General features: G+C 43.5%; 2 protein-coding genes across 24 annotated transcripts in view; one reads left to right on the forward strand and one right to left on the reverse strand.

Annotated features, from left to right (window-relative positions):
• Positions 1 to 25,604, reverse strand: part of PEG3 (paternally expressed 3) — a 54,263-nt gene that overhangs the window by 13,794 nt on the left and 14,865 nt on the right. For 2 of the 23 annotated variants that reach the window (XM_063720347.1, XM_054539189.2), the window contains exons 1-7: positions 16,610 to 16,807; positions 12,055 to 12,141; positions 10,455 to 10,496; positions 9,986 to 10,020; positions 9,678 to 9,798; positions 9,325 to 9,455; positions 334 to 499 (exon numbers count right to left, since the gene is read on the reverse strand). In XM_063720347.1, coding sequence (XP_063576417.1) covers positions 334 to 349 — 16 coding nt within the window. In that variant the 5' untranslated portion in view covers positions 350 to 499; positions 9,325 to 9,455; positions 9,678 to 9,798; ... (2 more) ...; positions 12,055 to 12,141; positions 16,610 to 16,807. Of the gene's footprint in view, positions 1 to 333; positions 827 to 2,440; positions 2,517 to 9,324; positions 9,456 to 9,677; positions 9,799 to 9,985; positions 10,021 to 10,454; positions 10,497 to 10,856; positions 11,727 to 12,054; positions 12,142 to 16,609; positions 16,808 to 25,604 lie in introns of those variants that run through there. The other 21 variants (XM_063720348.1, XM_063720341.1, XM_063720346.1 and 18 more) reach the window with 18 other exon arrangements.
• Positions 14,312 to 19,282, forward strand: LOC134760676 (basic salivary proline-rich protein 2-like). Its single transcript, XM_063719806.1, has 4 exons — positions 14,312 to 14,579; positions 15,200 to 15,551; positions 15,989 to 17,528; positions 18,201 to 19,282. The coding sequence occupies exons 1-3, from the start codon at positions 14,312 to 14,314 to the stop codon at positions 16,926 to 16,928; spliced, it is 1,560 nt and encodes a 519-aa protein (XP_063575876.1). The 3' UTR covers positions 16,929 to 17,528; positions 18,201 to 19,282.

The following is a 25,604-nucleotide window of genomic DNA, read 5'->3' on the forward strand; positions in this document are numbered from 1 at the left end:
TCCTAGCACACCACATCAAAAAGGCAGGAGCCATAGGAGGTTTTCTCCCTTCCACATAAGTGTCTCCTTTCCCTCTCCTGACTCAGGATGGTGGTTCTGCACTAGGGCGGTTTTGGCAACCAGGGGATACCTGGGCATGTGTGGAGACACTTTTGGTGGTCACATCCAGAAAATCATGATGCGGCTCAATATCCCACAGTACACAGGACACCCCCACCGCTGCCCAGGACAGAGAGTGATCCAGTCCAGACCATGTCGGAAGCGTGGAGGCTGAGAGCCCCAGGGCACACCTGAGGCCTGCACTGACCACCATCACCCCGTGGAGACTCTCACCTTCCGGGTGGTACATCTCCTTGTAATTCTCCAGCAGAGTGACGAGCTTCTCACAGTTCTCCGGCTTTTTTGCTCGCACCCAAGGCTTGAGCTTTTCAGGGATGATGGTCAGGTACTGCTCAAGGACCAAGAGCTCGATGATCTCCTCCTTGGTGCGACTCTCCGGCTGCAACCAATCGAGGCAGAGGTTTCGGAGTTTGATCAGGGTCTTCCGAGGCCCAACAAATTCCACATAGATTAGGTTCCGAAACCTCTGATGAAAAAACTCAGAGTCAGTTGGACCTTCTCCTATGATGACATCCGGCTCCTTAGTCAAGTCACTGTCTAGCTCATACAGATTTGGGGCCCAGGACTTCTTAGGTTTGGTGGCAGACAAGTGCTTTGGAGGCAGCATTTCTCTAAGTAAAATTTTCACTGGAGAAACCAAACATGAGTCAACAGGAAAGATGCGGCAGCCTGTGACCGTCAGTACTCAGGGACCTGTAGATCGTAAGGAGATATACTCATGTCCCAGAAGTTGAGGACCAGGCAGCAGTGGAGGCCACCTTACCAGAGGCATTGAGAATGCTTTTGGGATACAGGAGTCCCCAGTAAATAGGCAAACAACCGCACAAAGTTGGCCTCAGCACAGCAGTTACAAGCATGACCCCTGGGCTTCACAGAGACCTACTCGAGGAGTTAGCTCGGCTACTAACTTGTTATGTGACTGTGGGCAACTTGTCTAATGCCCTAGAAGTCTCTCTGTAATCTGAGAAATGAGAATAACAGCACCTCCATCCCTTTCAGAATTGTGAAGCTTAAATAAACTAAGATACCTAAAAAGACTTAACTGCCCAATGCAAGGCACAACAGAAATGTTCAAGGCCCTAGCCAGTACTAAAATCAGACGTCAGCATGTTTATTAGCAAAAATGAAAAGGGGAAGTAGGGGTTGGGGCAAATCCTCCCCTAACACTTCTTCCCTTAACACAATTATTAAAACATAGTATACAACATGTAAAAAATGGAAGACCACTCAAAAATATTAAAAGTACTCAACTCTAGGTAATATGACATTATTCCCTCAGACAGTGAGAAGTGACCATTGAGCCTCTTGATGCTACTGCACGTTCTTTTGCCTTCATCAATCTTGACAAAGATCTGTCTAAAAGAACTAGCTTTCTGTTTTGACATTCCTTTCTTACTGTTTCTTTACCTAGTTCATTTATTTCCTTGTCTTTATTTTATTATCTGCCCCCTTCCATTTTTTAAACTTTTGAGTTGGACATAAACGTAAAGATTTTCAATCTCTCCTCTTTTTTATGTAACCAAGTAAAGCTATACATTTCCTTAAAGCATTTTTGCTATCATTTACGTTTTATTGCATATTTTTATGACTGGTCAGCACATCTGGTGCAACTAAGTAAGGCAATATGGGAAAGAAATCTAGGTCTGGGAGCATAAACTACCTACTGGCTTTACTTCCAGAGAAGAAAAAAAAACCATATGCAACAAAAATTTTCTCCCTTTGTTTTAAAAGGAAAGTTTAAATTTTTTAATTTGGAAAAAGTCTAAAGGAAAACTGAAGGTGTTTCCATTATTCAGAGTCTCTCATTAGACATTATCACTTGGAAATCAATGTGGTAATCACGGTAAACTCATGTTTACTCATCTCAGTGATGGGCTCCCACTTCCCTCCCTATGCAAACTGCCCTCCCACACTCTCTCCTGCATGTTATCATCCCATGGAGTTTGGGCACCATCCAATGCAAATGCCTCGATCCTGAAGACCTTAGCGACTGGACTATTTCCTTGCTGCCTTCCTTCATAGGACTGAGAAACCACAGAGAGCACAACATAGATAACGCTCTGCTGGGCAGAAGAATCCCAAAGCAAGGGAAGGCAACAGACCAGAGAGTCCAGGCTCCAGATGATTGGTGTGACATTTCAGACATGGTCACTCTAACCCAGGACAGGGCAAGAGCAGAGGTCTGTGCCTGTGAGGGAGACAGGCAAGGGCAGACGGCCCAACTCTGCTATGTGGCAGAGACTCAGGAGAACACTTTGGTACCTGAGATGATACTAGCCCTCATCTTCAGGCAACAAGATACCCTCAGATATGTAATCACCTGTCTGGGAACAGGATCCTTTCTGGAACTTCAGACCAAGCAGCTATCCACAGGAACAGAGTCAAAACACAGGTACCTGCAGACGTTTTAAAGGAAGAAATACATACACTAAGAATATGAAAGACATGTAGAAGAAGTGTCAGAGAATTAACTCCCCAAACAACTGGGGACTCAAGTAGCACTGGGGTGATGCCTTCTATACCTTCAGGGAAAGGCCATTCCCATGCTATATAAACCATGCCAGACAGGAGAAATAAAAAGCTTTCAAACTGTCTTTATGAAACCTGAACAAGTCAAAAACGCAAGATAAAGATATCACTAAGAAACCACGAACCAAAACTCATGAAAGCAGAAATAAAAGTCTTAATGCTGCTATTATTGAACATTATTCTATGCAGTTCTACCCAATTACAATAAGACAAGAAAAACACATCTTAGGCACAAAGAGATAAAACTAACATTCCCTTATGTAAGATCTATATACATATATATGCTTCTATTCTGTGAATTTCTCTCCCTAACAGACATGAATTGAAGCATAAAGTACCCTAGCTATATATCAGGATGGTAGGCTTATAGAGTTCAATAGGAACCCAATAATTTTTTTTAAAGAAAATACTAATAGCCCAACCTGACTCAAGAAGCAGAGAAAAATATGACCACTAGGGAAGAAATCTAAAAAGCTGAAATAATGTAAAGAGCAACTTCCCAAATAAACTTTCTGTGAATAAAATATTTGCCGTGTTATAAAAACCATTCCAGAGCACAGAAAAGAGATGAAGGACTTCCTACAATTAATTATGTGACCACTTGAATGCCCATATATATCTTGTCACAAGGTGGATGCCAACTTCTGTGCCAAAAAAAATAAAACACATTGCTTTTCCTCAAGAAATTCAGGATTAGAGTAAACATACACAATCTTCCTTTAACATGCTCAAGATTTTCTGACCAGGCCAATAGAACTTGGCCCTTGGTCAATAGAAGCCATTGAAAAAGGGAAGTTATTTTTTTTAACAGAAAAACCTTAAAAAAAAAAAAAAAATCAGACCTGAGCTACTTCCCACCATGGCAGAGGAAACTCATTTGGGAGTAAAGAAAGGGCTATGGAAACAAAACAATCAATCATAAAGCCGGGCAACATATGTTTGTATGCACGGGAAGAAACAAGCACACTCATATACTGCCTGTGGCAATGCAAATTTTATCAAAATTAAAAGTGCCCATATCCTCCTCCCCTACAAATTCTACTTCTGTGAATTTACCTCAGAGATCTGTAATGACCTATGTGCAAGAATATATTCATTGAAGTGTTGTTACTAGACAAGATACGTTATGTTCGTATAATGAATTACTACGAAACCCTTTAAAATAAGGCAACTCTACATAAACGACTATGAGATGATCTCCAAGATAGTTAAGTGCAAAACCGGACACAGCACTATATATAGCATTCTAAGAAACTAAAAACAGATGTGCTTACACAGACGATTTCTAGAAGGATATATAAGAGACTATTAATGATGACTAACAGCAATTGCCTCTGGGGAAGGGGACTAGGGACCAGGAAAGGGAGGGCAACTTACTTTTTCATTGTATATTCTCCTTTTGTTTTTTGTTTTTATTTTTATTTTACCATAAGCATGTATTACCTAGTCAAAAAAATAAATTAAAAGTTAAAACAAACAAAACTACTAGTAGCGGCCTTTAAAGGTTGTGCTACCCACGGAGCGGGTGCAGGCAGCCGTAACATCTTTACACTGATGCCAAGCCCAGGCTCTCCCCACTCCCCTCCCTATCACCATCCACAGCTTGAATCCGTGGTCATACCCTAACCTGGCCATTTGCAGGTACATGAAAGTCAATTTAGAAAACCCTAAAGAATCAACTTTGAAACCTGTTAGACCCAATAAATACTTATGATATTGCAGTTGCAATCTGCATATACCCCTCAATTACACCCAACAACTGTCAGTACATAAATACAATGCCATCCCCTATCTTGGCAATTCCACTTCTGAAATCTAACTCACAGACCCATCTGCCCATGTGCACAAAGATATATAGTTCAAAAGTGTTGCTGTTCCCAACAGCAGAGAACAGGGACAGTCAGGCAAATGCTTGAGCGTGATTCCAATGGCAGAGACCACTGAAAAGGCCACCACGTGGAAGACAGGAAAATAAAGATGGGCCCAACTTTTCCACACTATAAAAACCAACCAAAATAAAAACAAAGCAAAAGGGGAGGGGGAAAAGTATTTTATAACACAGATGACAGTTAATATTTGAAATGTAAAAGGCTTTTGGCATTAGGAAAAATAGCCCAATATGAAAATAAACAACACTAATACACAGAGTTCATAAAATTAGTGATAATAAAGGCTGGTTACTTAACATCAAAAATCAAAGAAATGTAAAATATTACAATAAACATTTTTTTTGACCTGTCGAATGGGCAAATGTTTAAAAGATGAAAATTGATGCTAGTGAGGGTGTAGAGAAGCTGGCTGGTGCAGGCATGACCCACATTTCTGGATCCCATTTTGGCCACTGTTTAAAGATACTAAAAAAAACACCTACTTCTTTTGAACCAGCAATTCTCCATTTAAGAACAAATATAGCCAAGTAGATAAAATGATAATAAGAAAAAAAAGCTAAAAAATCAGCTGCAGCTGGGCGCAGTGGCTCACGCCTGTAATCCCAGCACTTTGGGAGGCTGAGGCAGGTGGATTACCTGAAGTCAGGAGTTCGAGAGCAGCCTGGCCAACATGGTGAAACTCCATCTCTACTAAAAATACAAAAATTAGCTGGGCGTGGTGGCAGTAATCCCAGCTACTTGGGAGGCTGAGGCAGAATCACTTGGACCCAGGAGGCAGAGGTTGCAGTGAGCCAAAATTGCACCACTGCACTCCAGCCTGGGCAACAGAGCAAGACTCCATCTCAAAAAAAAAAAAAAAAAAAAAGTCAGCTGCACACTACGGTTTAACCTTTGTATGTACAGCTAATTTCTGGTTTGTAAAAGGTAAAACCTTGAGCACAAAATAATGGCAGGTAACACATTTTACACACGGAATGATGGGAAGGGACGAGCACCACTGACAGGGAAACGTGTTCTGTTCTGTTATTGCTATGTAACCACAGTCCTAACACAAGTCACATTAGAGCAACCCAGAGCCAAAGGCAGGAAGAGAAAGTGCTGATCAACCTTCTCCTGCAGGGCTACCTGACACAAGGTGGGCCATATGCAATGAGGTTAGCTGCCTTCCTGGCCGAGTGACCCAACCCTTAGCCTCGGATTCACCCCATCCTCTACTTGCTGCCCAAAGGGCAACTAGCAGTGGGGCCAGATGCTGAATTTGCACCTGCCAGGGCCACATACTTACCTCACCCTGACTGGGGAAGACCAGATCCCAGGTGACCTTCTGTGACAGCGAGTCTGGCCAATCAAAAGCATAACTGCTCTACCCACTTGGCCCCCACTTCCCCAGGCCAGCTTTTCCATGGCAACAGCCACGCCTACCACTGAAGAAAACAGAAGATAGGTGTTTGCAGGTGCTGAGAGGAAGAAAGGTCTAAAGACTTGCCTGATACCATCAAATGAAATATTAAAGCTGAGGAGTTAGTCTGCCTGAAGATGGCCTAAACGGGCCATCAATAAAAACGCAGCCTATTAATCAGAGCTGTGCTTGAAGATGTATGAATCCAACAGAACAACAGAGCACCTGTATTTATACCTTACTGCAAGGCCCCATGGGCAAAGACTCTGTTACCTTTTTCATCTCTGTATTTTTATAGATGTTCAATAAACATTATTTGCACATAGATGCAAAAACATTTAATAAACCCAATCTAACAAAGTCCAAATAATAGCCCATGATCTTGAAAGGCTATTCCAGGAATACAAGGAGGATGTCTCATCAGGGTAAACTGTTACATAAAGGATGAAAGGGGAAGGGGAGCCCATGAGCAGTATTTCAAGTTAAAAAACATTTGCAAACTTCAACAGCCTTTCCTCATAAATTCTTAGCAGAGTAAAAGCAGGAGACCATCTAAGCATAATAAAGATTTATCTCAAATAAATGCAAACAAGCATATTATTAAACACTAAAGGTGTTCCTCTGGAAGTGGGGACAAGGAAGGCACAGCTATACCACAACTACAATTTAACATGACCCTGGAAGTCCTAGCTAGTGCAACTGAAGAAAAAGAAAAGTATAAATATGGGGAAAGCATTATTTTGAACTACAAAACCTTATGAGTAAATACAGCAAGAGAAATAATTCCCATTAATAGCAAAACAAATAAATAAATCTCCATAAATAAATTTAACAAAGTTACCTGCAACTTCAAACAAAATTTCAAAAATTTACAGAAGGAACACAAAAATTACCCGGGTGTGGTGGCATGCGCTTGTAATCCAAACTACTCAAGAGGCTGATGCAGGGGGGCCCTGGGAGGTGGAGGGTACAGTGGGCTAAGATCATGCCCCTGCATTCCAGCCTGGGTGACAGAACTAGACTGAATCACCAAAAAAATAAAAAATAAAATAAAATAAAAAAATTACAGAAGGGCAGTAAGTCTGAAATAAATATATAAAGACATGTGTATCACATTTAAAAAGCTCCTTTTTATTTTGAGGTGGGGAGTTTTGACAAACTGATAATCCAGTTCTTCTGGAAGAATAAATGTACAAGAATATCAAGACAACCCTGCATAAGGTCTATTTGGAGTGGGAGGTGGTTTGTCTGTAAAATGACTCCAACACACAAAAATAAAGTGTTTTTTCCAATGTAAGGATATAAGCACTAGGACAAATATACCACTGGGACATAACAGAGTCCAGAATTCAACTGTGTAAAAGTTTATAGACACATGGGGACTTAATTTATAATAAAGGACTGGAAAAGGATTCCTTATTTAAATACAAACTAGGAACTTTCTTACAGCTAAATGGCAAAGGATAACTTTAACAAAAAGGCCATGACAGGACTGCTAATACCTCAGTGTTTGGTTACTCAAGCATGCATTTCTAGAATTAGGGTTGGCCTTTGACGTTAGGAAAGGCCAATATAACCACTGCTGGCATGGAGCCTCCCCTAAGAAATTAGGTATTTCAACTACACATCTCTGGAAGGCTAAGGCCACTAGGGCCAATGACAAACATACTTTGTTCTAAGTAAGTTACTGCATCCAAAAATCAGCATCCCTCCTGAGTTTTCATTAAACAAGGAATGAAAACAAAGTATTCGGCAAAATGTTACACAACCATTAAGTCGTGTTGTCAAGAAATGTTACAGCTTTATTTTCTGATTATAAAAATAAAACACAGCACTACACGCAGGTATTGCAAAACATTCACCATAGAAACTGCAAGCCACACCCACTGGTTAAGTTTGTTGCTATTAATAAATCTTAAAATCTACACATATGTTGTTCTTACTACAAATATTCCCATTTACGTGTACATAGAGAATGAGAATGTCCACACAATGGAATATAATGCAGTTTTCAGAAAGCAAAGCTATAGATGGAGACCTTGAGTGCGAACTGTTTAATAAATGGCATGATCTCATGTATGTAAAAAATAATTAAACATATGGCAGTACATACAAACTAAACTGGAAGAAAACTCACATAAACTTGTATTAAGACTATTCATAAAATAGGGGAAATCTATCAGAATAAATGATTAATAATAACAAGTCTCTGTTTCTTTTTCCATCTCTATTTAAAATGTTATTTTAACTTCGTAATCAGGAAAAAAAACTGAATATAAAATGTAAGTAAATGCAATTACTGTTTCCTAGGGTGTTTGTTTTCCTTCCTGCCCAGCTTGTTACAGCACATCAGGCCCTGCCCTTTCTCTGCTGGGGTCCCCATAATACAATCTCCCTCTGACCCTTAAGCACGCCCACCGATGGTACCCTGTGGTCACCATCTGTACCTCCCCACTCCACTGACTGTACCACAGAGGGGGCTAACACACATCAAGCTCCACACCCAAATCCTCACTTCATTGACAGCTGTCTAGCCGTCATATGGCTCAAGACTGAACTCTGGCCCACAGGGCAAACCCATATCCTTCCTGGCTTGAAGGTGGGCTCCCACACACTCCTCATTACTAAAGCTTCCACATCTCCCTCTGCTCTCTCTTCAGAGCAGGACTCAGTGTTAAGTAGTGACCAACAGCCCCTTGTTAAGGGGCACACAAGGGCTAGCTGACTCTGGGCCAGGGGACAAAGAAAGGTCACCAACTTCAAGGGGAGGGAGGAGAGGCGCCAAGTGATGGGGCCACTAATAAAGGATCCCTTTACACAGCCAGGCAGGAAGGGTGCTTCTGGGAGTCTGGCGTTCTTTGATCTCCAAAGGATGTTTTCTTTACACTAAATGTCTAAACATGAAACCTCTCTGTATACAGAACAAGCCTGGCGCTGCCTGCTGCATGACAGCATTGCCATTGAAGTCTGGATGGTGGTACTGATGCCATTCTTTGGATATTTTATGACACTTTACCTCTATTCCATTAAAATGAGTAGAAAATAAAAGCATGGATCTCACAATTAATATAATACATAATAAAGATGAAACTCATCAGGCATCCTTGCCATAAGTCAGGGAAGATCTATGGCTTTAATCAGAGACATGATGGGTCAGTGTTCAACTGAGCAGGGAAGAACTTAATTAAAGAAGACATCATGCACTAGAAAGCGTCTGGGACCACGTGTGAGAAGAAATCCTGTGACTCCGGTTTGGCCTCAGGCTCCCACATCCCATCTGATGCAGGAGAAAATCCACCGAGTCTCCTTCAGTCCCATTTCTATTTACTTACTTTGGTCCCTCACCATGGTGCACCTAGATTCAGCCCCCTGACTTGTTCTACCTACCTCATTAAAAGGGGGCTGGAATTGAGAACTTTAAAGTCAGGAACCGAGGAGGTTACTCTCTTCGTCTCTCAGGGACAGCGTGGTGTGTGGTCTCGTCTCTCTTCTTGTTTGCTCCATTCTCCTGCCTCTCTCTGCAGACCGACATTCTCTACTTCAGCACGCACATGGAGTAAGATGCTGTCCCAGCCCAGGCCTACGTCACCTCCCAGTTTAAATGCCCGACACTCAGTGTCCCTGCATCCAAATTCTCAGTATGAAAGTGCATGCTACAGCCTGATTCCTTCTAGGGCAGTGGTTCTCAAACTCAGACGTGCAGAAGAGTTGCCTAGGATGCTTATGAAATACGAAGCTACCTTTCCAGATGGGATGACTCAGGAGGTCTGTGGTTCCCCAGGAAAGAAGCATTCCTACAACCACTCCAGGAGCTGTTCTTTGAGAACCACTGCTCTAACGTATCCAGTCTGGTCCAATCACCTATGAATAAGGTACATATGGGACACAGGGACTTTAGAGGGAACAATTTTATATAGCAGCAAGGAGTAAATGACCACCAACTCCATCTCACAGGCCACAACCTCCACCCTCTGGTCTGTTGGCTGGCTTCTCTCAGATAATCTCAACATCCTGGGCTTATTTCTACCACATTAAGCTTAGCACTTACCACACTGCAGCAAAATCTCCTTGTTGTTGTCCATCCTTGAGAGATTTCCCCAAAAGTTTAGAAAGAGAGGAAATAATATCTAAGAGTTCAGTCTTAGGACCAGCACAAAATGATTCAAGACAAATAAAGCTACTTTAAAGAGACAAAATGTCTTCCAGAACAGTATGAGTTATTTGACTATATTCTAGTAACAATAATTGGCTCACCTGATTTTTTTAAGGGGAGGGAGTACTAAAAAGTAGGCCACAAAGCATGGTCCATCCAACCATCTACAGGATAGTGAACAACTCTCATCAGACATAACTTGAATGGAGTTTGGGGAGGACAAGGGTGTTAGATAAGGGGCTTCCGGTATCTTGGTAACCCTAAGCAAGGGTTTCACTGTGACTACATGGCTGTACCAGGCTATGTTACAAACCAGCGCTATTAAAGCTCACCCACATCCTCTTGGTTCTGATTCCATACTCACCAAGCAACTTTCTCATTATGGTTGTTTCCCATGTAGGTCTGCCTACAGGGAGAGAATTTGCTGATCATACACACTGCCGAGTACTTGGGTCCCTGCTATTGATCTCTACCATGAATTAATAAACCAGAATTGTGAGAACAGGAACATCCTATTTCAAGTCAGATGTCAGTACAGTTTTAAGTCTCCTGAGCTTAGTTAAATGTGGATCTACCAACATAAGCCCTTGGGCAAAGGAAGTTTCCAAGTCTCCACAGGGTTAAGCACCATAATGCATATTTTGAGCATTCACTGAGGCCAGGAATACGCCAACCCATCCCAAGGGCCCACCTGGTCATGTTAGCTTCTCCCTAAGCAGTATTCCACCACCACCATAGCCACCTATCTTGGTAAACACATTCTTACTCTTCTTGTGATGGGAGTTTCCATCCAGTAGACACTGAGGCCAGGGATTATGTCATTCACTTCTGGAGACTCCAAGCCTGGCATGATCCTGTCCTGGATCAGGCCCAGTATCAATGCTTGCTAACAAATGAACAAACAGACAACCTCTAGCTATGTGCTTGCTTCCCCACATCATGTGACTCACTGTGCCTCCTCTGAATCAGTTCGCAGGCCATGAAGAGAGAAAGTGAGGAGTCTCCCTCCTCAACACCTCTCAAATAATCTATCCACTTCACTCCTCCCTGTGATATGACCACAAACCAAGCCACCATCTCTCACCCAGGCCCAAGGTGGTCTCCCCACACCCACTGCGTCCACCCTCCCCTTCTGCACCCTGAAACCAGATGATCTGTTTAAAACCACAGATCTGATTATCATGATACTCCCATGGTTAAAAGCGCTTCCCGCTGCACTTCAGGTCAAGCCCAGTTACTTACCACAGATTACAAGTCTTTTCACAATGAAACCGCAACTTACCTTCTTCCTACCTCAATCAGATGCCACTCAACGATTCCCTTGCTCTAGGAATCCTGGATTTTCAGCTCCTCTCTCTGCATCTCTCAAGAACTACCCCGTCCCCTCTGCTGAGACTACTCTCCCCATGACACACACCATTCACACTCCTTCAGGGCTCAGCTTTAATGTTCTTGACCTTCTCAGGGAGGCCCCTGTGTGGCCTCTCCAAGATTAAGTCGGCTGTTGCTAGCAGATGTTCTCTTGCAAAAGTATAAATCAAACAATTATGTTTTCCACAGCTTTAATTCCCAAATAGACTAAAAACTCTTTGAAAACACTTCCTTTCCCCCATTGGGGCTATGTCCCAGTACCTGGCACAAAGTACACACTTGATAAATATTCACAAATGAGTGGATGAATCTCTCATGCTTCTTTAATCACCAGGTAAGAGAAAAAGAGTAGCCCTGAAGGAGTAGCTGAGTATGAGAAAAAGAGGGAGGATACTGAAATGGATGGTGTGAGGCCAAGGAGAATTTCTAGAGAATACACAATCCACCAGCAGAGTCTGGGTGTTCTCAGAAGGCACAAATGGTGCTGGGGTGGCTATGTGGAACACGCGTGCAGTAAGAAAGTGTCAGAGTAAGGAAGTGCGGTGGTCACTCCAAAGATGAATGTGGCACTGTGAAGAGGAAATTCAACTCACCTGGACCCAGCCACCTAGCGTTTGGACCTAGTCCCTCTTCCTCTCGCCAGTCGTCTCCAAGAAGGACAAAAGATCAAGAAGGCAAAGCTGTAGAGGAAAAGAAAGTGTGAGACACCAAGTTTATTTTGCAGTTACTGGGTTCCTCAGGGGGGAACAATACCACAACAGTTCCACATTTATCTTCTATGATGGCACAGGTCAAATGAGACCATGAAGAGCATCCCATCCAGGATGAATGGCCATGGGTATAGCTCCCTTAGGCCATGTCACACCCTGGGATGTACTCATAAACTTTCTCCAACAAGGTTACATCAAAGGCATTCAAGTCCATTTCTGGGGTGTCTTACAACCTTCTCTGGGGCTCTAGATTAAGGAATCAATTCAAGAACCCCATTTATGGCGCTGGCCATCCCTATGTTAGGATCGCTATCCTATCATTATTATTAGGTAATGGTACCCTTTATCACGTGAAATATTTTAGGTTTATGAACATGCTCTCAGTGGACTAATAGGACATAGTCCAAGTCCCACTGCACCTCAGAGTATGTGTTCAATCAATTAGAGGTCCCTGGGGGAAGGACCTTCATGATTATGAGACTGGTTTATATTCCAAGAGTCAGGTGGGTATATTTTGGTGAGGTTAAAGAGCTTATTAAAAACTATTCAAAGGATGGGCGCAGTGACTCACGCCTGTAATCCCAGCACTTTGGGAGGACAAGGCGGGCAGATCACCTGAGGTCAGGAGTTCGAGACCACCCTGGCCAAAATGGCGAAACCCCTGCTCTACTAAAAATATAAAATTAGATGGGCGTGGTGGCGCGCGCCTGTATTCCCAGCTACTCTGAAGAGGCTGAGGTGGGAGAATCACTTGAACCCGGAAGGCAGAGGCTGCAGTGAGCCGAGATCACGCCACCTCACTCCAGCCTGAGTGAGAGGGCGAGACTCTGTCTCAAAAAAAAAAAAAAAAAAATTATGACAGGCTAGGAAGGAAGCGTCATATGTGTCACTTTCCCCTACCTCAAACAAAACAAAAGGGCTGACTTAAGATCTCCTTGGGTGGAGCCAGGGCTAGGTAAGTGAGCTCTAGGACTCCGTAGGAGAGCTAGGGCTGGGAGGGCCACACCCAAACAAACTAAGCGTTGGAAGCTGGGCAGCCCTCTAGCGGCTCTGCTCATGAACAGTTTCTCCAGAGGCCCCATCCTACCTATGGGGCAGCCCCTTTAAACACACCCCCACCTGCCCAGGGCAGCCTCCTAGTTCCCATGCACTGCCCCTCTCAGGACCACCCGCAGCCCTGAATTTTTCCACCCCCAGCTGTAGGATTTTGAGTGAAAATCCTTCACCAACAGAGTCTCCAAATCACCTAGACCCCAAATCTTACACCCACAGCCTACTTCCTCCATTTTCTCACTTAAAATCCTACTCTTCCCCAAATCTCTTAAAACGTCTGAGTTTGGCCTTGGATTCCACTTTTCTGCTCACTGACCCAAGGCTGCACAGCTGAACCCGCCCGCTTCCCGAGGCCAGGCTTTGGCGCCCCCTGGAGGAAGTAAGGCGCCACCGGCCATGAAGCCCCGCTGCCCAAGATGGCGGGGGTAGGGCTCAGCTGGCATGCCAGTGCAGCCCGCGGTCACTCAGGAAGGCTCCAATGCAGGCCCCACCCATGAGCCGGCAAAGATGGCACAGAATGAATGAACACGGCTCTACGGCCCCGCCTACCTTGAAATCCCCTCAGCCCCCTCCAACAGCCCTGCTGTCACTCAAGATGGCGCCTGCGCAGTACACCTCTGCTGTCCTGCCACCGGCCAACACACGTGGTACTAGGATGGGCGGGGCTCACGCCCACTCCTACATCGCAGCTGTCATTCAGTAATGGTGCCTCCGCAATGCACCCGCCACATTGAATGCCGGCTGCTCTATCAGAAAAGACACACACGCTATGGCCCCCCTCAGTCACTCAAGACAAGGCAGCCCCTCCCTCAGAACCGCACCTGCAGCCAGCCCAGCTGTCATTCAGGATGGCACCTGCACAGTACACCTTGGCTGCCACCTAATGGCCAGCAAAGATGATGCCACAGGGTGGGCGGGGCCATGCAGCCCCCGTCAGTCACAGTCCTCTACACCCGGCCCTACAGCCAACCCAGCAGTCATTCAAACCAGTGCCTGTGTAACTGCCCGCATGTGCCCCATTACAGCCAAAGATTGCGCCAGAGTGAACCAGGCTCGGCGCCCCTAGTCACTGAGACAGCCCTGCCTCATGCCCGCCCCTGGGGCCGACTCAGGTGTCACTCAAGATGGCGCCTGCGCAATCAACCTCGGGGGCCCCCCTGTGGCTAGCACAGACAGTACCGTGGAGGCGGCGGGGGGCAGTGGAGATGAGGGTGCTCTCAGCCCTATCAGTCCCGAGGAACGGTCCCGGGACCCCGCCAGCAGGGCGCCTGCACAACCCACCTCGCAGCTCCCCCGCCAAGCCGCCCCCAGACACAAGATGGAACCACACACATCCTGTGGAGAACAAATTCTTGGTCAGGCAACAACAGGGGAAGGGGTGAGCCTCTGCCACCGTTAGCCAAAAACACAGCGAGTGCGCTGATAACACGTCGCCCTGTCCTTGAGGACAAATGGCTCCGCGGCCGTTACGGCAAACTCTTTAGGCACGTCTCCCGGCTCCCCCAGATGCGGGGACTGAGCCAGTCCTACTGGCAAAACAGCCTGGCGACCAGCACACATAGCCCAAGGAGAGCGGCACTCCACAGCTTTCCATCACCGCAAGGCAGGCAGGCACAGCAGCCATGGCCCCGCCCCTCCCTGTGGACAACCCCACACCTATGCGGCAAACCGCAGCCGCCCCGATCAAAGATGGCACCCAGGTGGGCGGGGCTTGAACAGACCGTCCCGCCCATGCCACCCGCAGCCACTTCAGCCTTGCCACGCCACATCTGCCGCCAACCAATCCGGGCAACGCCTGCGCAGCAAACCTCAGCTGCCCCCATCAAAGATGGCGCCCAGGCGGGCGGGCCCTGTCTCGCCCAACCAACTAGGACAGCGCCTGCGCAGCAAATCTCAGGCACTTTCATTAAAGATGGTGCCCAGGTGGGTGGGGCTTGAACAAACCACTAGGTCCAATGCCACCCTGTCACTTCAGCCTTGCCCCGCCCCATCTGCCACCAACCAACCAGGACAGCGCCTGCGCAGCAAACTTCAGCAGATGCCATATCTGGGTGGGCGGGGCCTGAGCAGATGGTCACATCCAATGATACCCAGTCACTTCAGCCTTGCCCCGCCCCATCTGCTACCAACCAACCAGGGCAGCACCTGCACAGCAAACCTCAGCAGCCCCCATCAAACATGGCGTCCAAGCAGGCAGGGCCTGAACAGATCGTCACATCCAATGCTACCCAGTCACTTCAGCCTTGCCCCGCCCCATGTGCCACCAACCAACCAGGGCAGCACCTGCGCGGCAAACCTCAGCAGCCCCCATCAAACATGGCGTCAAAGTGGGTGGGGCATGACTGGATCATCATATCTAATGCTACCCAATCTCTTCAGCCTTGCCCCGCCCCACTTGCCGCCAATCAACTAGAACAGCGCCTACTCGGCAAACAGCCACCCTCATAAAAGATGGCACCCAATGGGTGGGGCTGGAACAGACCATTACATCCAATGCAACCCAGTCATTTCAGCTTTGCCTCGCCCCATCAGCCACCAATCAACCAGAACAGCGCCTGCGCGGCAAACCTCAGCCACCCTCATAAAAGATGGCACCCAGTGGGTGGGGCTTGAGCAGACGATTACATCCAATGCCACCCAGTCACTTGAGCCTTGCCCCGCCCCATCTGCCGCCAACCAACCAAGGCAGCGCCTGCGCAGCAACACTCAGCCGCCCTCATTTAAGATAGCGCCCGAGAGGGCGGGGAAAGAAAACCCCTTACAGGCAGGACAGCCCTCAGCCCCGCCACCTTGGTGGCCTTCGCCCCTCCCACCACCACTGCGGCAAACAAGCCCCGCCCCCAGAGGGTAGCCGGGCACGCCGGCGCCGCGAGGCCGATGGCAGCCCGCAGGAAGGGGCATTCTCGCAGCCCCCAGACCCAGCCCAGGAAGCCCAGGGCTCCCGAGAGCCGCATTCCACCACGGCAACAGGGAGAGCACTGGTGTCGACCTTGCTGGACTTGCCGTGGCAGAACCCCCGGCTGTCTGCCCTAATGCCCCCGGGTTGCTGCGGTGGCCCCCGGCCAGTCAGGAAGGCGCGGAGACCCCGCAGCAGCCCCTCAGACCCCGGCCCGCAAGATGGCGGCACCAACGCAGCAGCCCAGGCTGCACCCACCCCTGCCCCAAAAAGGCACCAACCATCCACAGCCTGGCCGCCACTGTGCCCACTCTCGGACTGGGCAGCGGGCGGCCAAGTACCATGTCCGCCAGCCCGCCCTGCCACAAGGGTCGCTGGCTTGCCGCGGGGTCTTGGGCTTGCGGCAAGACGGCCACTCTGGCCCAGCGCCGTCGCGACACCAAGGTCCCGCGGGCAGGAGGCGCGCGGGGCGGCCGAAGGCGCACTCACCTCACCTCAGTGCAGCGCAGCCTCGGGCACGAACAGCCGCCTAGCGCACCCACATGGCGCCCGGCGCCCGACGGCGCCACCAGCCCAGGGTGGACATCTCCCGCGCCTCCCAAACCTCTCCTCCCGCCGCTGCCCAGACTTCTGCACCGAGGTGCAGCTCGACGCCTCCTTGTCAGGGCTTCTCCGCAGAGGCGGGGCTTCTGTGCTAGCCAATCAGCAGCCTCGCCGCCCTCTCCGGGCCCCCTCACCACAGCCCTGTGACGTGCCAATCAGGCTGCGGTTGCCACAGCAACAGTTTGGCGCGAAGGCTTGGGGCTGACGTCAGGGAGTGGCCGTGAGGGACCCCAAAGCCAGGTCTGGAAAAGGGGGGTGGGTTGGGTGGTGGGGGTGCAGCCACCAAAGAAATGGGGGTCGAAATGGAGGAAACCCCACTGAGATGCTCAAATGTAAAACCGCTGAAGAATAAAGGGACAAATGTACACATCTGTCTAAATGAAAAAAATGAAAATCCTGGCCGCAAAAACACATACATTAACGTCTAAAGACCTGCAGGGAAGACAAGACTTTTCCGCTTGGGACACATGAAAGACATCGAGCTAATTTCCTTAATAAATGAAGAGCTCTTGGAAACCAACGAGATAAAGACCAAACCAAGCCAGAAAAATGGGCAAAGGGGATAAAACTAGCAATTCGCAAGAAAATCCAAACGGCTGGCCGACCTGCGAAGGAAACATCACGACCTATTTGCATAAAGAAATGCAAACCTGAAACACCGGGCACGTGCGGTTTAGGGGAGCGGGCAGTCTCACTCACTACTGAGTTGTTTCCCATCAGCCGTCAATACAGACCTTCCACTGCGTGAGCCCACTGCGTTGCCATTTAATAAAACAGCAAGAAAATGAGAGAGAAAAATAATGAGGTAGAGTTGTATGGGATTATTAAGGATTGAATTTTCAATAGATTTAGTGAAATATACAAGTTACTGAAGTTTGTAGAAACGAACTGGTAAGTGTTTTCTCATTTATTTGTTTTTTAAGGATAAACCCAAATACAGGTAAAACTGTTGGAAAGGTAGGCAAGAAATTGTTAATGAGTTACTTCTAGGGACAAGGAATGTGGGGTGGAAGAGGGATTTTTCCCTTCTGCCATCCATACTGTGAATTTCCTTGGCAGAAATACCTATTTCTTCTCTGGCAGTAAAATCAATGAATTACTAAAAGTTCACTAATGTACTCTTTGGTCCAACTATTCCACTCTCAAGGAACTAAAAAAGCAAAGGAAGTACAGAGATATACAGAAGATTCTATACAAGGATATTCACGGAGCATCATTTTTATCACCAAAAATGTGCTCCATAGAAAAGAATTAAACTGTATTCTGGTAAATTTACACAGCACGATTTTAAGTGGCTAATAAAAATGCTGTATGATTTTAACTTTAAAGGAAAAAATCTGTAAGATGTGGTTAATTACCAAAAGGTGTTTACCTAATGAGCACACAGACTTTAATACCCCAAATTAAACTTTATATTATACTCAAGGAGTTATCAGTGGTTGCTTGCTACACTGAGAAGCTGCTTTATGTGTTTCAGACTCCCTAGACCATCAACAGTCTCTTTTCGCCCAGCAGTGCCACATAAACATAATATACGAATGAAAACACTGTGCTTATGAAAATACACGTTCAAAACAAGTTCCCCAGCAGGAAGACTGAAGGTGAATGTGGTAGTACCCTGACTTAGGTTACAGATTTTCAAATCTGGCTACTCATTAGGCTCACCTGGAGAGCTGTTAAACAATGCAGATTCCCAGTGTCCCACAGAGATCTTTGTTTTTCAGGTTCCCAAGGGATCCTAATGTCTGGTTAACGTTTTGTAGGTGATTTTAACATATTTTAAAGACTCCATCATCCCCCTCTCTCCTCAAAGGCCTCTATCTGCAATACCAGTTTCTCTCTGGATCCTCAATCATTAATTTCCACCAGACACCACATGCTCTCAGAGCTCCTGCAGTTACCACCCCCTTGCTCAGCACCTCTTGGCCCTGAAAATGCCTCTTGATAGAGCAGTCTACTGTCACTGACTCAATGGTCTTACCATACATTCTCTCCTGCTAACATATATGCCCCACAGGTTTCAATCCCTTCCAAACCCACTGAAACTGCTTGACAATTTCAGCAATTCCTTATGTGGCCAAGAAACTTGCTCTTAATCTCACTTTATCTCTCAGTAATATTCAACATCCTCATTAAAACAAGCAAACAAAAACAAAATCCCATGCTGTCTTCTCTTATTTTTGGTGACAATTACATGGTCCTGGTTTCCGCTCCCCCCTCCCCCAATCAGTGGTCTCTTCTCAGTCATAAATGGCTTCTGCTCTGCTCGCCATCTACACGCTGGAGGGTCTTGCCTCAGAACTTAGTCACTGGTCTTCTCCATCAATGTCCACTCCCTAGGTAACAACCCTTCCCTCCTCACCTAGTCACATAATTTAAATGCCACCTACATGCCAATGGCTCCCAAATTCCAATCCTCTGCCACAGGACTGTCCACAAAAGTGCAGTCTTTTGCTTAGAAACTGACTGCTCCCCTTGGATGTCTATCAGGCAACTCAAAGCATTTTAAACAAATATTAATTTCCCCTTTCTCCATTTCTATAAACAGTACCAGTTGCTGAAGCCAAAAAACAAAAACAAAAACAAACAACAACAACAAAAAAAACCTCACGATTGTTCTCATTCCTTTTTTCCTTACCACCAACATCCAATTTATCAGCAAGTCTTGGTGACCCTATCTAAAGCAAATCCCAAATTTGTCCCATGATTTCCCTTTCCATGGTAGTCCTAAGGAACATTATCTTCCTGCAAAAACCCTTTTCAATTCCAAACCCTTCCTCCAGTATTCTCCACACAGTATTAAGGGTGATCTTGCAAAGCAAAAAAGATGTCAATGTTCCAGCTTGAATGACCTCCTGCCCCCCATCCCAATTGCACTTAAAGTCCAAAAGCCCAAAATTAGAAAAGCCAACATTATCTTTTGTCTTAGAGGACAATCAAATATAAGTGCTGTAAAATTTCACAATCTTTTCCTTCAATGCCTAATTTAAGAAATTCTTCCCCACACTGATGTCATAAAGATATTCAAATAGCTGTGCATTTTAGTTTTCTTTATGGTTATTTTTGCCTATGTTCTGTGTTAGGGATCTAATTTCCCCCTGACATTGTATCATATTTCTGTATATGAGCAGGTCTGTGCTTGAACTCTCTTGTTGGTCCCCTGATTCATTCCTCTATCTCTGTGCATTAAGGCACCATATTATTACAGCTTTACAGCATCTTCGTATCTGAAAGGGCGACTGCCCTACCTTGTTTTTCAAAAGTGTCTGGCGCTACCTTGTCTTTCAAAATTATCTGACTCTTAGCCCACCATCTTTCAAATAATTTTTAGAAGCAGCTTTTAAAGTTTGATGAACTATCCTATTTAGATTCTGACATTTTATTAAATCCACACAGCAATTTAGAGAAAGTGAAAACATTATATCAAGATCTCTCATCTTTGACCATCGTCCATATCTCTTACGGCCGTCAATGATACACTGTAATTTTTTTTTTTCCCTATAAAGGCCTTATTTGACTTTAGGAGGTCCTTTTTTCCCCCATTAATTGTATAATTGGTTATTTAATAGTTTCAGATTACAAAAAAGTTGCAAAGATAGTACAAAACTTCCCCACCCCGTTTTCCCTGACGTTAATACCTTACGTAACCTTGCTACTTTGTCAAAAAGAAGAGATAATATTAACACTAAACAAACTACAGACTTTGTTTTGATTTCACCCATTTTTCTATTACTATCTTCCTTCTGTTCCAGGATCTCATCCCAAACACAGCATTACATTTAGTGATTACATTTCCTTAGGCTCCCCAAGGCTATGACAGCTTCTCAGTATTTTGTAGAATACTCAGTTTGTTTGATATTTTCTCACAACTTGTTTTGGGTTATGAATTTTTGAGAAGAGTATCTGCTATTGCTTTTTTTTCTTTTCTTTTTTTTTTTTTTTTTGAGACAGAGTCCGGCTGTGTCGCCCAGGCTGGAGATGCAATGGCTCAATCTCAGCTCACTGCAACCTCCACCTCCTGGTTTCAAGCAATTCTCCTCCCTCAGCCTCCTGAGTAGCTGGGATTACAGTCATGTGCCATCATGCCCGGCTAATTTTTGTATTTTTAGTAGCGATGGAGTTTCACCATGTTGGCCAGGCTGGTCTCAAACTCCTGACCTTGTGATCAGCATACACTGGCCTCCCAAAGTGCTAGGATTACATGCGTAAGCCACCGCACCCGGCCTGCTATTGCTTTTTATACGCTGACTTTGGATCCAGTGAACTTGTTGACTTTTTTTCCTACAGAAAAAAATGTTCCTGTATTTTTAAAATATTAACATGCTAATTAATGACTTCATTTTTACTTTCATTGACAATCATACCTCACTTCATTAACATAATGCATTGGCTAGGACTTCTGGGGTGATATTGAACAAGTCTTGTCCTGTATTTGAAAGGGGATACTCTTATCTTTACTATGAAGTAAAAACATTCACTGCAGGCTTGTTTTGTACAGCCTCTTTATTGGGGGTTAAGGAAATTCCCTTAAGTTCTAGTTTTTTAGAAAAATTTATCATAAGTTTAATTTTATATAATGACTTCTCTGCATTCATTGGGAAGATCAGATTATTTAACATCATCTGATGATATGGTGAATAAAGCAGGTTTTATGTTGAAAACTGTATTCCTAAACCCTGCTTGATCATGATTATGAGTATCTGATTCATATACACATGCAGCTGGGTACTACTGAGTTATACTTTTTTATTACACTATCGTTGTCTGGTTTTGCTACCAAGGTTATAACAGCCTTATGGAATGATTTGGATTGTTATCTCACTTCTTATATTCTCTACCATAGTTTATAAACTCCTCTCCAATGGAAATTATGTCCCTTTTTCTATTACTAATATTATTAATCTATCCATGGTTTCTCCATCAGTTTTGCTAAAGATTTGACAATTTTGTCTTTTTAAAATGACTTGATTTTGTTGACCATATTCTTCCTTCTTTTCCATGTAATTAATTTCTGTTCTTTTTGTAGTTCTTTCTTGTTCAGTTCTGTATTTCATTGTTTCCATTAGATTTCCTCTTTGCAACATGAAGAAACGTCTTTAGGGGTCAAAGATCTTGGGGGAAAAAAACTATCTTTTGAATACAGATTTCCAAATTAATTGCATTATACTCATATAGCATGGCCCATATGCTACTATTTCACATTTGTCAAAGCATCCTTGGTGATCTTAAGATATGGTTAATTTTAATTGTTCAATATATTAGAAAAGAATGAGTATTCTCTAATTGTTAGGTATCAATTTCTATTTATGTTCATAGGATCAACTTGTTAACTGTGTTCAGATTTTTAGTATTCTTGGTAATTTTTTGTCTGCCTGATCTATCTGTTCTAGATATAATAAAATCTCCCAATATTCCTATGGTTTTATCTACCACTCCTTATAATTAATAGTTTTTGCTTTATATATATATTTCAAGGCTATGTTTTTAGGTGCAAACAAGGCCATGACTCTCTGTTGAGAAACACAAGGAAGTTAATCTGTTTACATTTTTAATTATTGATGTATTTGTTTAATATGCTTTTTGTCATTTATTTTCTCCTTTCCTGCATTCTACTGAATTGATCAAGTTTTCTTTAGTCCCCTTTTTTCCTTCTGCTTATTTGGGAGGTTTCAATTATATTTATTACTTCACTATCTAAGTTCCTAATTTCTACACAAGCATATATTTTTTAACAGACTATAAAGTACTAAAGCAAACATGTTGGCACACGTTAGCAATTCACTGGATTTCCCATTCCCACCTTCATTAATATTGTCTAGAATTTTAATTATACCTTTTTTAAACAAACGAAAACCATTTTTACAGTCAATGATGAATTATATTTACTGGTATTTCAATAATTTATTCACTCATTCTTGTTTCTTGAATCTCACTCCTTGTCCCTCGAGGTTTACTTTTTCTCATTGCAATAAATCCTTAAATGTGTCTTTCAATGTGTATAAGGTAGTCTATTTGTATTTCTAAAAATGTCTTTATAAGACATTTTTGAATGACATTTTAGCCAGGTATGGAATTCTTAGGTAACCTTTATCTTCTCTCCTTATTTTGAAGATATTATTCCATTGTCTTCTAAGAAACCTGATGAGGTCTGCATCAGCGTAACGTTCCTTTCTAATAACGACTAGTTTTTCCCATGGTAGCTTTCAGAATAGATGTTATGTATAGATTTTTGTTTATCCTGCTCAGGATTTATGTGACCAGTGAAGGTCTTTCTTCCATTCTGGAGAATTCTTGGGCTAGTGTGCCTTTAAATATAATTTTTCTGCCATTCCATTTCTACTCTTTTCAACCTATAAAGTATAATGACCCGTCTTAATCCATCCTCCATTTGTCTCAATCTTTCTATTTTTCATATTGTTTTCTGTGCTTTCTGAGTAACTTTTTAACTGCATCAGGTAATAGCATTTCCCTAGATGTTTTAAATACAGTAACTATGTTTTCTGTTCTATGATTTCCAATTGGTACTTTTTTTTGTATCTACCTTTCTCAAATGGATGAACATTTTATCGACACTATTCTTTATTGCTTCAAAAATCGTAAAGTCACACTAACACTATTTGAATTGCATTTTGAAAGGACTGAATTCATGTCCTGATTGCTGGTTTTGCTGTCTTGTTCATTTTAAGATTTGATTTCCTAACTTTAACCCAGTGCTTTGCAAGTTTAGTTTCTAAGTGTTTTTCCTATGGGTTATCTTTTCCCCTCCTCTCTGACCTTTTCTTCCCTCCATGTTTTTTTGGCTGTCTCTACCTCACCCATGAGAAGCACAGTCCAGAAACAATCTTGTATTGTCAACTGGAGATTTTGTGCCATGTGAAAAAGGGGCGTATTAGTCACTGAGCAAGATTAAAGCTTAGGCTGGGTCCTCTCTGCATGGCTCTGTTTTTTCACCCCCTGCCACCACTTGTAAGTAAAAAACCTGGGTAACCATCACTGTTTGTTGTTGTTGTTGTTTTTCCATGCTCCTTTTATGTCAGGAGAGTCCAAATCCAGTACCTGTTTGCCACAATGAGCCTGGGACCTCAATATGCATGGAGTGCTTCCGGACCTCATTACCCAAGAGCAGTCAGAGTCTTAATTTCCTCTGCCTTTTTCAAGATCATTAGTTCAGAAGGTTTATGTTTTCAATTCCACATATCCTTGCATTTTTCTTTCAAGTTTTGACCCATATGGATATCTTAAATATTCCTATTATTGCAAGTTTATATTAAAAGGAGGTTAAATTGTGAACTGACAAACTCATAGCATCATAGCACCATCTGAATCAAAAGTATTATCTTCTGTGAACTACAACAGTTTTCACTTCTTTCCCAAGTGTGGAGTGGCGTTTGCCTGAGGCTGTATGACCTGTAATATCATGTCAAATTGAAGGCCAAAAGCAGATGCGAATCCAGCTGTTTTCTATTAAGTCAAATGCTAAGGAGATTTACAAAGATGTAAAACAATGCGCCTCTTCTCAATAATCTTTGGTTTTGAAAATTGTTATTTTTCATAAAAAATGTTGCTTCCATTAACCTGTAATAGGTTTACTACCATTATTTTAAATAAAATACACATTTTAAATGACTTAATATTTTCTTAAGATATAATTGATAAGGAAAAATTGTATATATAATGTACAACATGGTGTTTCAATATACATATACATTGTAAAAGGATATCAAGCTAATTAACATATCACCTCACTATTTTTGTGTGTGAAGAACACTTAAGATCTACTCTGTTAGCAATTTTCAAGTATAAACTATAGTCACTATACTGTACAACAGATCACCAGGACTTTTTAATCCCATCTAACTGAAATTTTGCACCCTTTGGCCAACATCAGCTCATCTCCTCTGACCCTTGACAACCACCATTCTACTCTCTACTTTTATGAGTTCAACTTTTTTAGATTCCACATATAAATGAGATCATGCAGTGTTTGTCTTACCATAATGTCCTCCAGTTTTATCCATGTTGTCATAAGTGACAGCATTTCCTTCTTTTTAAAGGCTGAAAAAGTATGCCATTGTACATATATTCATTTTATTTATCCATTCATCAATCCATGGACAATTAGATTGATTCCACATCTTGGCTAATGTGAATAATGCTGCAATGAACATGGAAGTGTATACTGATTTTATTTAGATATGTAGCCAGAAGTGAGATTGCTGGGTCATATGGTAGTTTTACTTTTTATAAATGAATTTCCATACTGTTTTCCATAATGGCTATATTAATTTACGTTCCTGCCAACAATGTACACAGGTTCCCTTTCTCCATATCTTTGCCAACACTTGAAGCTTTTTAGTTTGATTCAATCCCTTTTGTCTATTTTTGCTTTTTCTGCCTGTGCTTTTAAAGTCTTATCCAAAAATCAGTGGTCAGACCAATGACAAGAAGTTTCTTCCGTTATGTTTTCTCCCAGTAGTTTTACAGTTTCAGGTCTTATGTTTAAGCCTTTAATCCATTTTGAGTTGATTTTGTAATATGGTGTGTCTAATTTCATTCCTTTATATATGGATCTCTAGTTTTCCCCAACCACTTATTAAAAAAAAAAAAAAAGTCCTTTCCCTGTTGTGTGTTCTTGACACTTTTGTCAAAGACTGACTGACTATAAATTATGGATCTATTTCTGGGCTATTTTGTTCTATTGGTCTCTATGTCTGGTTTTATGCCAGTATCATGCTGTTTTTATTACTGTAGCTTTATACTCAATTTTGAAATCAGGTAGTGTGATGCCTTTCCAGCTTTGTTCTTTTTGCTGAAAGTTTCTTTGGTTATTTGGGGTATTCTGTGGTTTCATATGAGTTTTAGGAGTATTTTTCTATTTCTG

Source organism: Pongo abelii, chromosome 20 (assembly GCF_028885655.2).
Source record: "Pongo abelii isolate AG06213 chromosome 20, NHGRI_mPonAbe1-v2.0_pri, whole genome shotgun sequence".
NCBI classification, from domain to species: Eukaryota; Metazoa; Chordata; class Mammalia; order Primates; family Hominidae; genus Pongo; species Pongo abelii.